The following is a 14832-nucleotide window of genomic DNA, read 5'->3' as shown; positions in this document are numbered from 1 at the left end:
ATATATATATGTATATGAATATGTGCTTACAGTACAATTTTTATAATTTTACTTTTACGTGCTGTTTAAGAGATGTTTTTCAAACACTTTTTTTAAAACAATATTTTTAATAACTTATTTCTGCCATGATGACAATACATAATATTCAACTAGTTAATTAGCAAGAATATATTCAGCTTAAAGTGCAATTTAAAAGCGTTCATTATGTTCATTATGTTAACTGGGCAAGTTATCGGATAATAGTGTTTTGTTCTGTAGACAAGCTGAAAAAATAATGTCTTAAGGGGGCTAATAATATTGACCATAGCAATTTTTACATTTAAAAAAAATTATTTATAATTTTATTATTTCAGACAAACAAAAAATAAATAAGAATTTCTCCAGAAAAAAATATAAAATAGGAAAAACTGTGAAAAAAATGTCCTTGCCCTGTTAAACAGCACAAATATCTGAAAAAGAACATTTTTTATAATATAATAAAAATATAATACAATAATAATAATAATAATGTAATATAATAATAATATAAAAATCATAATATAATAATATCATAATAATTTAATATAATAAAATATAATAATAATTTACTATAATATAACAAAAATATAATATAATAATAATATAGTATAATAAAATATAATAATTTAATATAATAATATAATATAAAATATAATATAATTTAATATAATAATCAAAGCTTCCATATAGGATATTCTCCCCCTCAAGCACTGATAACATTGTTGATAGCCTGATAAAGAACAGTGTGAAAAGCCCTCATCAGAACACAGAGACTGTACTCTGGCTGTTTATTTTAATCAACAAAGTTAAAATAACATTAAAAGAACAACATTTCAAAATCAAAGTCCCCATCCATATGATGGTGCATCCAGCATATACTTGCACTGGCCTCCTCTGTCTTCATAAATAAACTCTCATGTGATTGGCTGACCGTATGTCAAGAGCATTCCCCAGATTGGTGGACAGAACCGGCGACACAAAGATACAATTTGCATATGACATGTTCCCCATTGAACATAAATGACCTTTCAGCATGTTGTGCTCTAGTAACTCGTGTTATTAAAGATACATTCAGTCCTATTAGCCGAGTGTGCTTTCTGTGGTCTCTTTGGCTGAGGATTTCACCTGGCTGATGCAGCCATATTAATCTGACAACAAACAATCATACATCATATAACCCGCCTGCATTTAATATCATCGTCTTTATCAAACTTAATACTTATATACTATACATCTGTACCTGTATAAAACAATGAAAAAATAAGTACAAAATTAAAGAAGAGTTCACCCAAAAATATCCATTCTGTGATGAGGACACATGCACATGTGCAATATTAGTCTAAATACCAAATATATCATCTTTTGAATATTATTTTATCATCTGAAACATGCTTTATTTAATGTCATTATACAGCCTAATGCTAAGTCATTCTGTTTAGACATTTATGATAAATATTACACTATAATTACTGCTTTATACACTACCTGACAAAAGTCTTGTCGTCAAACCTGGTTGTAAAAGCATCAAATAATAAGTTGATCTCTAGCTGATCATTTGGAAGTGGCAGATGTTTCCCATGAATCATCTGCTGAGCTGCATCCCTTTCATTCCAAATACTGCAGAAGACCTACTGGATCCCACACGGAGCCAAGATCATCAAAGAAATCAGTCAAGTTTGGTGAAGGAGAAATCATGGTTTGGGGTTACATTCAGTATGGGGGCGTGCGAGAGATCTGCAGAGTGGATGGCAACATCAGCAGCCTGAGGTATCAAGACATTTGTGCTGCCCATTACATTACAAACCACAGGAGAGGGACAATTCTCCAGCAGGATAGCGCTCCTTCTCATACTTCAGCCTCCACATCAAAGCCCCTAAAAGCAAAGAAGGTCAAGCTGCTCCAGGATTGGCCAGCCCAGTGACCAGACATGAACATTATTAAGCATGTCTGGGGGAAGATGAAGGAGAAGGCATTGAAGATGAATGCACAGAATCTTGAAATCTGGGAGTCCTGCAGGAACGCTTTCTTTGCCATTCCAGATGACTTTATTAATCAGTGATTTGAGTCATGTCAGAGATGTATGGATGCAGTCCTCCAATCTCATGATGGAGTCAGACACAATATTCATTCTGTCTCCACTGCAGCATGACTTTATATTCTATACTGGACATTATTTCTGTTCAGTGCGAGACTTTTGTATAAGCAAAGTCAGACCTTATTGTCCTAATGAAATCATTATAAATCAAGACATGATCATACTTTATTGTGGTAAAATAAGTGTAATCTAGAGGTCTTTGCCTTTTATATAAACCACTTCTGATACCAAATGATCAACTAGAAGTCAAGTTATTATGTGTTGTTCCTAAAACTTGGATAGGCGACAAGACTTTTATTAGGTTGTGTATTTTCAAAAGATTTGTTGTGTAGTGAGTGGACATAACATAGATATTTATAATGTTTTGTTTTATTTAGGGCTTTACCATTAATTATGAATTAAATCAATGTATTTGATTTTTTTTACTTCCACAACAATGCCATTTCAACCTAGTGTCTTAATGTCCGGATAATAGTGTGAAAATTTGATTTGAGAGCTTAATAATGTAGTCAATTTGGATTTAATGACTTGTATCTCAATAGATACCTCACAAAAGCTACTGTATGACTTAATTTACAGTTGTAGTCAGAATTATTAGCACCCCTGTTAATTTTTTCCCCCCAATTTCTGTTTAACAGAGAGACAATTTCTTCAGCACATTTCTAATCATAATAGTTTTAAGTCATCTCTAATAAGTGGTTAATTGTATCTTTGCCATGATGACAGCAAATAATATTTGACTAGATATTTTTCAAGACACTTCTATACAGCTTAAAGTGACATTTAAAGGCTTCACTAGGTTAATTAGGTTAACTAGGCAGGTTAGGGTAATTAGGCAAAATATTGTATAACGATGGTTTGTTCTGTAGACTATCAGAAAAATATATAGCTTAAAGGGGCTAATAATATTTTACCCTAAAATGGTGCTTAAAAAATTAAAAACTATTTTTATTCTTGTCAAAATAGAACAAATAAGACTTTCTCCAGAAGAAAAAATATTATCAGACATACTGTGAAAATTTCCTTGCTCTGTTAAACATCAATTGGGAAATATTAAAATAATAATAATAAATAATAAAAGGTGGGCTAATAATTTTGACTTCAACTGTATATACAGTGCTCATCATACACGAGTACACCCCTTTTTTATCAAATTTTCAGTGATTATACGTCATATATTTTGGTGCATTTGAGCAAAACATATTTATTAAACAGATGTATATATTAAAATAATATTTTAGTCACCGAACATCTTTAGAAATAGAAAAAATACATATAAGTATTTTCCTCTTTTTAAACTGTTTTAATAATATTTTTCCCTAAAACATAGGTTTGGGCTACTAGTTTTTGGACCTTTATCATAAGTTAATTTTGTTGGATTATTTCCAGATTTGGCTTCACTACTGATTAATAAAAAGTACATGTTCAAACAGCATCCTATAGAAAATATTAACTTCAGAGAGATTTGTGATGGGTGTACTCCTATAGGCTGTGCACTATATTTTGTGATACCATGATCTGTAAATGAGCAGCATAAACATTTCTTAAAATATCTTCTTTTATGTTCTACTATCAGGTTTGGCTATTAAATCATAACAGAATGTGCATTTTTAGGTGAACTGTCCCCTATAAGGGTGTGAAAGCGTGCTGTTGAATATGCAAAACAGAACAGTGAATCACGTTGCTGATTGGCTGACTGCTGAGAGGCTCATGATTTGATTTAATGTCATTCCGAACGTGACATCATCGGGTTTCAAGTGGTCCCGCCTAGAAAGGCTGAATGTCCAGTGATCATTGGACAGACGTACAAATCAATGCATTGAAGTACCAAATGACTCTTAAATAAGAAAAAGTTCTTTGTGTACCATATATTGATATTCGGAAAACAAAACTGCAAGACTCGTCTTCACTGGTCCACGTGTTTTTGTTTGTTTTTTTGGTGTGCGTCCTCCACAGTGACTGAAGTTTGACTTTTGTCTTTGTTTTGCAGTCTTGTATGCTTTTTTGCATGTGTGGTTGAGCAGCTTTACATCCATCCGATCGGAGACTCAATAACCGTTCATACTGAAATCTCATAGGTGGTTCCTCCGACACCGCTCACTTTCTTCACCCCTCTGGCGGGTTTGTGTGAGTGGGTGTTATGATTGGCCACGTTTTGTTTAATAGTCGAGCTGAATGGTTGGTGGGTAAACAAGTAAAACAAAACAAAAAAAGACAGGTGAATATATGGTGCATGTGGAAAAGGTTAAACAGACAAAAACACTTTTGGGATGCATTGAAAGTAGAACTGCAAAATATAAATCGCAAAATTATAGTTATTTCCATAATATGGAGCTAATAATATGCCAAAACAATCTGAATTTGTGTTAATTTGAATGGTTGACAATTGTAATTAGATAAATCTGAATTTTTATATATGTCATTTAAATGTTTTGAATTTGAATTTCTTAATTTGAATTTCTTAATTAGAATTTCATAACTCAAATATTAAACATCTGAAATTTAAGACAACTAAATTTTTTAAGGCTGAATTTTTAGACGCATTTTCAAACTTCTGATTTTTTTGTTGCTCTTACGCCTTTACCAAATTCACATTTAAAAGGACTTTTCAAGCTTTTTCCAGGTGCATTTTAAAACTTTTTAGATGCCATTTGTTGCAATATTCTATCCGCTTGTTAAGCGGTGACGTGTTTGTGACGTATGTAATACTGTTTCCGGGTCCAATTCATTCATTTGAGTGGAGAAATCATTTGTTTATGATCACGTTTTATTCCTATCACACATTAAAGTTAACTTTATATAAAGTCATAGTGTACACAACAATCTCTGGGCTTGCTGCATAACAAATACCAAAATTTTAACAATTTATAAAAAATTAATCACTTTCTGGCCATCGGATATTAGGCATGGACATATATATTGCGATTGTGACTTTCGAAAGCATTAAATCACTTTGTAAACGTTTATTATTACCATTTCATGAGTCTCCCCATTCAGTTGAATAGAGCGCCTGGACCCGGAAGCCGCTTTGCGTGACGTCACACTTAACAAGCGGATCGTACAGCATAGCATAGTGCAGTATTTTAAGAAAAGCTATGTTTGCCCTGAAATGCTGCCTCTTTTAAATATCGTCTATTCAAATCTAAGATGTCATTTTTAACTTTACATTTATATTTATTTGAATGATCTGATTTTTCCATATATTTAAAAATATTACGTTATTTTTGGCTAAAATACATTGAAACCAATGTATCTTTGTCACTGGATTGTTCATTCAGATTCGTTCATATCGGCTCATTTATAAACGAATTGAGCTACTCACTGTGAATGACTAGCGCAGAGATTTCTTGTTAACCTCGTTTGTTAAGTGCATAAATCTTTGTTTTAAATGGTAAGGACATTAGAGGCGTTAAAAAGTCTTTATTGTTGTGAATAGAGTACAGGGAAAGCCAATTGAGTTTTCAACATAATATTTGTTTTATGTGACCCAAAACTAAAAGCAGCCTTCCCTATTGACCTTATTCTAAAATGCGAGAGTGCGGCTGTTTTCGCGATTGTTTTAGAACTGCCGATTCAGTCGCCTATGGGAGAAATGACTAGAAATAATTAACAGCAGAAAACGGTTAAACTACTTGCCTTACAAACAAATGTTTGCATGACTATTTAGACTATGTAGAATAATATAATAAGGAAATATCAGTTTGCAACATCAAACAGTGTAACAAGCAGTTTATAACGTTTAGAAATGAATGGAAGTCTCGAGCCAAAAAGATTCAAATGGCTACACCCGCTCGTAGGCAAAGAATAAGGTGAATACTTAAAGCTAAAATACACGAGCTTCATTTTTTCCATTAGGCTATATGTAGAAAAAAAAAAAACATTTATTTTTACGTTTTTCCAGCCTAATTTCGCTACACAGCCTTTAAAAAAATCCAGTCGTCTAAAATTTCAGACGTTCATTATTCAAGTGCTGAAATTCAAATTCAAATTAGGAAATTCAAATTCAAACAATTTTTAACGGCATATAAAAATTCTGATTTATTAAATTATAACTGTCAATAACTGTCAATTAACACAATTCAAATTCAGATAGTTTTGGCATATTATTAGCTCCATACAATAATAGTAAATGCATTATGCACTCAAATAAAAGATTTTTTCTGCTTGTTTAAACTACTTAATGAAAATGAGCTGAAACAACAATTCTTAAGGTTTCTTTGGGACAACTTAATAGATTTATGTTCAATTAACTTAAATTTGTAAAAACTAATTCGTCAACTTTTGATTGTGTGAAATCCAGCATTTACAGTGTTCACCATATTGAGGTGTCTAAATAAGGGAGATGAGGGAATGAGGGGTCTAAATAGCAATGTTAGGAACCGGGTTAGTTGCTGTGGTGTTAGTAGGCAGCCGCTGCAATCGGATGCTTGAAGTTGGCCACATGGGGGTGTTACAGACTGTACCAAAAAGCTAAGGACCGGGGGGAGGGGAGGATTCTTGGGGTTGTAATTACAGGAGTTTTCCGTGAGAAATAACAAAAGAGTAGGGTGGTGGGAGACGGGTCTGAAATACGGGAGACTCCCGGGAAAAACATGAGTGTTGGCAGGTATGGTGTACACTAAAAAAAAAAAATGCTGCTTATTCAAACTATGTGTTTAAAATGAGCTGAAACAAGAACTCATGCTGAGTTCAGACTGCATAAGCCAACTAGATTTTAGCTCTGATTTTGACTCTCCAACAGGTTTTGAGGAATCATAGACAAATGCCTGAAATCACAAGCGAATCGGTGTTTGTTCACGTGAGTAAAAATTACACGGTGTGAACCATCAAAGACACGATCTGAGAGAATCACTCATGAGTTGTCGATGCCTCAGAGATATTTGGCATGCTGAATATCCGGAGCAGTCGGCGATTCAAATCATGCTGTGTGAAATGAGTTCTGATTAAAAATAACATCAGCGACTGCCTACAGCCAATGAGAGAGCAGCTTCCAGGCCAGCAGGAAGTTGGGGGACTATAATACCAACAAGCATGGCTTCAGTTGAGAAAAGGGCTTCTTTTTAGACACGAAAAATTGAGAAAACTAGTGGAAATTTGGCAGGAGCACACACTAAAGGCTTCCTTCTCATTATGTAGTTAATAAAAAAAGATACGCGTTGTTTCCATGTCACTTCTTGCGTGTGTTTGTCTAGGTCCGTAAACAACCTCTCACAACCAATGTTGGCAGCGATACTTTCTATTGTAAAGTCATGCAGTGTGAAAGCCCCTGTCGCTGATCCATCTTGCAGTGTTAAACAAAGCAGCGACAAGATGCTAGCCTAAACAGTCATGCAGTGTGAAAACATCTGTGACACGACTACTTTGAAAATCCTGCAGTCTGAACTCGGCATTATTTATGTTCGATCCAAGTAAATTAATAAATATATGATAAATTACATTCATTTTATATGCTAAGCATTTGTGTGCTGAATCCATCGGTTGTTCATCTAAATTTGACCAATTAGATGGGGCTGTGTAATATTTAGCCCCGCCTCCTCTCTAGTTACTGTTCTGTTATTGGCTGGAGCAGCGCAAAGGTAAATCCAGAGCTAAAAATAAAAACTCAAAATGAGAAAGGAAAACAACAACAGCCAATCAGAGTCAGAATACCTGCTGTTGTTTTCACTCAATGTGTTTAAAAGACTAAAGGTTTGCAACGTAAGTTTTTAGTCTGAATTAGAATGAACTAGATCTGAAAAACATCTTGTACCTGTTTATTTTAGTATCATTAAACAGGGTCTCTGCAGATATCATAATGTCAAATTTAAGACCTTTTAAGACCATTAAGTATTAAATTTAAGACCTATAATCGCAATATCAAAAACACGCGAGAGAAAATGTAAAAGCACAAAATTAGGGGTAAAATAAAGTTATTTAAATTTCCCTCTCTCGCATTACAACGCTCCCGACTTATAAAACTGCACTTGCGACATTTGTCAGTGAAATAATGGCATACTCTGCCAGCCGAAATCATGTCGCGCGCACTCAAAGCGAACTTCCACAAACACAGCGATGACGTCACATTCGCCGCGCGCACTGAGTTTAATAACAGAAAGCTGATTGCTATTGCAAGTTGACTTTTTTGTAGTTGTAATACCGCAAATTACAATTGGACTAGTGAAATAATGAACTACAACACCCCAAAAACCTAGCAACAGCAACAAAAATTATTTAAATGAGCATTAGATGTAGTGTTACATGGACATCGCAAAAATAAGACCTGTGCAAAAATATTTAAGACCTAGAACAGCAAATTTAAGACTTTTTAAAGCCATAAATTTCGATTTTTTAATTTAAGACTTTTTAATACTTTTTAAGACCCCGCGGGGACCCTGTTAAATAAATAAATGATTCAAAAACAGGAACTAATAAAAAGAGCATTATTTTCTAGGGAAATGTTGTATCATGAGGAAAATCATTAATCGCAATACTCAACAACAACACTGCATATTCATCCAGTATCATGCAGCCCTAGTTGAACATTTTGTAGGGATTTATGGATTAAATGTACAGAGAAAATGCAAGCAAGACAACAGATTTAAAGTCAGCATGAAACAGCATTCACAAGACGTATCATTACTAAATTATTATGTACAATTTATTTGCAAGCTTGTAAACTTAAGGTTAGGTTCAGTTTTGAACATTTTGATATAGTTTCAAATGTATGATCGGATATTAAAAGTTCAGGACACCCTGGAGGACTTTTTATTATATTAGCAGATTTGTGTGTGTTGAGCATCAGTTAAGATAATGTTAGCACCTGTCAGCTTTAATTGTGGGGAAAACTGGATAATTTAGAGCTTTTGTCAGCTAATTTCAGCTTCTGGGTTTAAAATGATTTTTGGGGCGGGAGCAAAATCGACGACGTAGCGCAGTACTGCAAGTGCAATGATGATGCGTCGGTTTCTCATTATTATTCATAGCGGAGTTTTCTAATCCTATGAGAAGAGCCGGCTGCTTAATTATTCATGAGAGCACGTGCTTTCCGAAGGCAGACCAGCCAGTTTCAAGCAAGATGTGAGACACGGACCCACGGCACGCAGTAGCCGTTCATGAAGGCTCGTATGTGTTTGTTTCCATGATCCAAGGGGTTTGTTGCATGTTTTTTCCCCGCGATCTTGTCAGGGCCGATCATACAGCAAAGCTGTGTGTGTGCTGCAAGCATTTTTGTCGCACGAGAATTGAAGAATGGCGGACGTTGACTTTTATCAGGAGTTCATTCACATTCAGACACATCGCCATGCTGCTGTGTTTGCCTAAATCCTCTATATTACCAGCAGGGCTAATGGTTAAAATAGGCAGGTCAGGAGACCTGCTGCACTGAGTCTGCATTCAAGATCTATAATTTAGACCCGGGGATCGAGGGAGAATCCTCATTTATAGTGTTTAGATGAACACACTTATCTTTATAATGATATAAATTATGGTTGTGTGTGTATGAAATTACTAATAACAAATGTAGCAGGGCATTAAATTACTGTTTATTTCTTTGCATTTTAACTTTGTGAACTATAAACTCATGCGTCTCCTCACGGTTTGCGTCTCAGTTTGTGAGCTAACTGTCATCAACAGTTATTCGCTCCCCTTCTCCCCTGCTGGCCACGCCCACTCCTGCCCGATGCTTGCGGAGCTCCACGCCCATTAATCATGAATCTTTTGAAAAAATTCTGAAGTAGACTTAAACCGAAAGTGGGGGGTGTCATGGCCCTTTAATGTTGTGTAACTGTCTGCCAATGCTGTAAAAAATTATTGGATGCAATGGGAAACGCTGTACAATAATGTCCCATCAGTTTATGTTTTTACTAACAGGAACAAACAAGATAGACTTCTTCATAGACTCTTGATTTCATGCTGACTTAAAAAAAAAAAAAAAGACATGAAAATTAGCAAAATGAGACGAACCTTAGCACAGAGACAGACTCATCCTTATGGCCACAAGGCAGGAGGAGGGCAGGAAAGAGGACAGCAGATGAACGGAGAGACAGAAAGAGAACAGAGAAGGGAAAAGGGCAGAGAAATGGAGGATGTGCGTGCAGAAATTCGAGAGTGGCCATGGGTGGCAGGAAGAAAGAGACAGTGTTACTGAACAAAGAGAAGAAGAGAAACCAAACCAAATGAATATAATCATTGCTCTACTTGACCATCACACACAAACACACACACACACTGAGGCGTGCAGGGATTTTGGGGGAACAGAGAGAGACGATACAATAAAATCTGCAGGCATTACTCACTTGGGCATTGAAGTCCCGCCCCCTGAGCTAGAGGGGCGGTGCTGTAATTCAGCCCCACCTCCGTAGGACATTGATTTGCCCAGCGGTGTATGGCCAGGGGCGGGGCCAGGAGGAGGAGAGCCCAATGAGCGTGCTCGAGGAGAAAGGGGCGGAGCCCGAGAAGGGGGCGAGCTGATTGGACGCAGGAAAGCTCTGTTGGGGGAGGGTCTTAGGGGAGCAGGGCAGGCCTGGAGAGATCCCTCCCTCTGCTGAGCAGACAGAAAAGGGGACGTGTACCCCAAAATAGGCGCCGCCCCCGCTGCTGTGCTAAGAGAGTGCGGAGGGTGTGGTCTGGGCGGGGACAGTTCGTGAGCAGCAGACTCAAACTCCGGGCTTTCAGATGGCGTCAGCAGACTCTCATAAGACAGACTGCCGTTGCGCGTCTGATTGGCTAAACTTTTATAGCTAGTGGAGGTCGTGCCCTCAGAGATGAGTGGCCCTAGTGCATTGTGGGCTGTGTGGGCGGAGCGAAGGCTTGAGGAGCAAGAGGCTGCTGCTGACTGGAGGAGGGTGTCTGTAAAGGAAGGGTAAGACCGCCCACCAAACGCAGAGGCCCCGCCCAGCCCCCCCGAGCCTGATCTACCCCCCTCCGCTCCCCCACGGCACCCCGCGGCCCCTCGGCTGGACAGACTGGGGTCCGAGCGGTAGCTGGGCTGGCCGGTGGTGACGGGAACAGAGGGAGACTCGGTCATACTGTTCCCTCGACTCATCTGAGAGGAAAAACACAGACAGAAAGAGTACAGCAAACGCTCCCAGAAGGTGAAGAACCACCAGAGAGATGAAGGACAGCACACAGCTGGACATTTGAGCAAACAACACCGTGTAAAGTGACATATGAAGCCCCTAAGGGGACATATGGTGATGGAAAAAGATTCGACATAATATGAGGAGCACTTATGTTTCAAAGCTTTTGCGTATGATTGCAGTGTTTGAATGAGAAACTTTGCATTTGCTTGTAAAACATTTTTGTCCATCTGAAGCAGGGGTCACCAAACTTGTTTCTGGAGGGCCGGTGTCCTGCAGATTTTAGCTCCATCCCTAATCAAACACACCTGGACAAGCTAATCAAGGTCTTTCTAGGTATACTTGAAACACCTAGGCAGGTGTGTTGAGGCAAGCTGGAGCCAAACCCTGCAGGGCACCAGACCTCCAGGAACAAGATTGGTGACCCCTGATCTAAAGTGTGCACGAACTGGAAGTTGCTGAGATTTATTTCAGTATGTTGATGTACTTACTACTGAAATTAAATATTAAGTAGGGGGCAGGGCTTTAATTTGTGCATCATTCCCTCATAGCAAACTAACGGTGAGAGGGCTAAGAATATTGTGGCTGAAGCGTCTGACATCAGAGGAGCCAGTCCAAACACAGAAGCAGATGGACAGACTTCGATTGATTGATTTTTCAGTAGATTAACTTGCACGGATTATGAATGCACCACTACGAGCAAGGCAGTCGCCGTGGGTCACGCCGATCACTCCAGGCAGAAGTATAAACCAGGCTTGAACTGTTGATACAAGGCAGGATGGACCCATGCTTTCATGTTGTTGACGCCAGGCAATGTTTCTTCAAATTTGGAGAGCCTGTGTGAATTGTAGCCTCAGTTTCCTGTTTTTAGCTGACAGGAGTGGCACCCGGTGTGGTCTTCTGCTGCTGTAGCCCATCTGCCTCAAGGTTGGACGTGTTGTGTGTTCAGAGATGCTCTTCTGCAGACCTCGGTTGTAACGAGTGCTTATTTGAGTTACTGTTGCCTTTCTATCAGCTGGAACCAGTCTGGCCATTCTCCTCTGACCTCTGGCTTCAGCAAGGCATTTGCACCCACAAAACTGCCGCTAACTGGAAATTTCCTCTATTTCTGACCATTCTCTGTAAATGCTAGAGATGGTTGTGCATGAAAATCCCAGTAGATCAGCAGTTTCTGAAATACTCAGACCAGCCTGTCTGGCCACAAAGTCACTTAAATCAGCTTTCTTCCCCATTTTGATGCTCTGTTTGAACTGCAGCAGATCGTTCTGACCATGTCTACATGCCTAAATGGATTGAGTTGCTGCCATGTGATTGACAGATTAGACATTTGCGCTAACAAGCAGTTGGATAGGTGTACCTAATAAAGTGGCCAGTGAGTGGAGAATTAAATGCAAGTTATGTGGAGTCAAGATAATTTTTAGTTTTATTAGACAGACCTCAAACTTTGAGCAAAGCTGACTTTAAGTGATTTTAAATGGAAAGAAACATGCTGCAATTTTTTACATCTTTTATTTTTCCCCATCACACTGTCTCCTTCGGGGCTTCATAGGAATGGAGGCACAAAAATTGTTTAAAACATCAAGGAAGATTTGACACAAATTTCATGCCATTTTTACAGAATGGATGAAAAAAAAGGAAAGACTTTAAGTTGTGCTTCAGAACGAGAGGAAAACAGGAGAAGTGTCCAGCTTTAGTCAAACGCAACGACTGCGGAGTCAAACACAAGAGCAAGGTGCAAAAACACACCATAACGACAGATGACACACATCTAAACTTACTCGCTCACTGACTGCCATTGATTTCAGAAATTCAAGAAAAATAAAATCAAAGAAAAAAAATCAACGTATGAACAAAATCAAAAGAAAAAAGAAATGCAATGCAAACCTCAAGTGCATTAAATCACGGTTGCCCCAACAAAATAAAACAAATCAACTAAATCTGTTACCACTTGTATTTTTGTGTTACCTTGCTGGAATGTGTTGAGGCCGTGTGGTTCTTTCCTGGGCTGCTGTAGGCCGGCCTGTATTTATACAATGAAGGTGTGGGCGGAGCTTCAGTCAGCAAGCTGCACTCTGATTGGAAGAAAAGACTGTTTGATTGAAGGTGCAGGTTTAAATTTATACTAAAGGGATAGTTAACCTCAAAATAAACATGTGCTTATCATTTACTTTAGTATTTCCAAATAATTTCATTCATTTTCTTTTTAGCTTAGTCCCTTTATTAATCAGGGGTCACCACAGCGGAATGAACCGCCAATTTATCCTGCATATGTATTACACAGAGGATGCTCTTCCATCTGCAACCCATCACTAGGAAGCACCCATACACTCTCATTCACACACATACACTATGGACAATTTAGCTTACTCAAATCATCTACGGCGCATGTCTTTGGACTTGTGAGGGAAACCGGAGGACCTGGAGGAAACCCACGCCAACACAGGGAGAACATGCAAACTCCACACAGAAACGCCAACTGACCCAGCCAGGACTCAAACCAGCAGTATTAAGGAGAAAATAGCAACAGGTTGAGTCTAGCTTGAGTCCAATGCAAGGTCGCTGGTTCGGGTCTTGGCTGGGCCAGTTGGTGTTTCTGTGTGGAGTTTGCATGTTCTCCCCGCGTTCACTTGGGTTTTCTCCAGGTGCTCCAGTTTCCCTCACAGTTCAAAGACATGCACTATAGGTGAATTGGGTAGGCTAAATTGTCCATAGTGGGTGTGAATGAAAGTGTATGGGTGTTTTCCAGTGTTGGGTTGCATAAGGGTGATAATTAAACCATATTGGTAAACAGAGTTATAAATAGAGTTCCACTGAGATGGATTGTTGGTGATTGGATGATTGTTGGCCTGCTTGGGTTAGCTTTACATGGAAAATTAAGACCTGTTTTCAATTATTTAAGACCTACAAGACAACACTTCAGCAAATATAAGACTTTTTGAGTCCATTAATTAATTATTTGGAAATGTAAGACTTTTTAAGACCCTCCTGCAGCCCAAGACTGGTTACTCACTGAAGCTAAGCAAGGCTGAAATTGGTCAGTACCTGGATGGGGGACCACTAGGGAACACTAGGTTGCTGTTGGAAGTGGTGTTAGTGAGGCTAGCAGGGGGTGCTCAACCTGCAGTCAGTGTGAGTCTTAATGCCCCAGCATAGTGAAGGGGACACTATACTGTCAGTGAGCACCATCTTTCGGATGAGACGTTAAACCGAGGTCCTGATTTTCTGTGGTTATTAAAAATCTCCATGGCACTTATTATAAAAAGTAGGGGTGTAATTCCAGGCCAAATTCCCTCCATTGGCCCTCCCAATCATTCCCATCCACTAAATTGGCTCTATCACTGTCTCTCTACTAAACCAATAGCTGGTGTGTGGTGAGTGCACTGGCGCTGTTGTCCTGTGGCTGCCGTCGCATCATCCAAGTGGATGCTACACACTGGTGGTGGTGTGGAGAGACCCCCCTTATGATTGTGAAGCGCTTTGTGTGTATGGCCATACACAATAAATGCGCCATATAAATACACATTACTTACATACATTATGTTGGTTCAATTAGAGTGTGTATGCTTGAGAAAAAGCATAGTCAGAATTACAATTCAATTGTTTTTACTTTCAAAAAAATTATTATATTACCACACAATTATTACAAATTACATCATCTAGATG

General features: G+C 38.3%; 1 protein-coding gene across 10 annotated transcripts in view; it reads right to left on the bottom strand.

Annotated features, from left to right (window-relative positions):
- Positions 1 to 776: 776 nt before the first annotated feature.
- Positions 777 to 14832, bottom strand: part of zdhhc5b (zDHHC palmitoyltransferase 5b) — a 33321-nt gene continuing 19265 nt past the window's right edge. For 2 of the 10 annotated variants that reach the window (XM_068213416.2, XM_073922295.1), the window contains exons 10-13: positions 13135 to 13241; positions 10387 to 11135; positions 10055 to 10234; positions 777 to 4284 (exon numbers count right to left, since the gene is read on the bottom strand). In XM_068213416.2, the coding sequence (XP_068069517.1) occupies positions 4173 to 4284; positions 10055 to 10234; positions 10387 to 11135; positions 13135 to 13241 (1148 nt within the window). In that variant the 3' untranslated portion in view covers positions 777 to 4172. Of the gene's footprint in view, positions 4285 to 10054; positions 10235 to 10361; positions 11136 to 12568; positions 12959 to 13134; positions 13242 to 14832 lie in introns of those variants that run through there. The other 8 variants (XM_073922297.1, XM_073922298.1, XM_009291295.5 and 5 more) reach the window with 6 other exon arrangements.

This window comes from Danio rerio, chromosome 14 (genome assembly GCF_049306965.1).
Source record: "Danio rerio strain Tuebingen ecotype United States chromosome 14, GRCz12tu, whole genome shotgun sequence".
NCBI lineage: Eukaryota > Metazoa > Chordata > Actinopteri > Cypriniformes > Danionidae > Danio > Danio rerio.
This window is presented reverse-complemented; position numbering and strand designations above follow the sequence as displayed.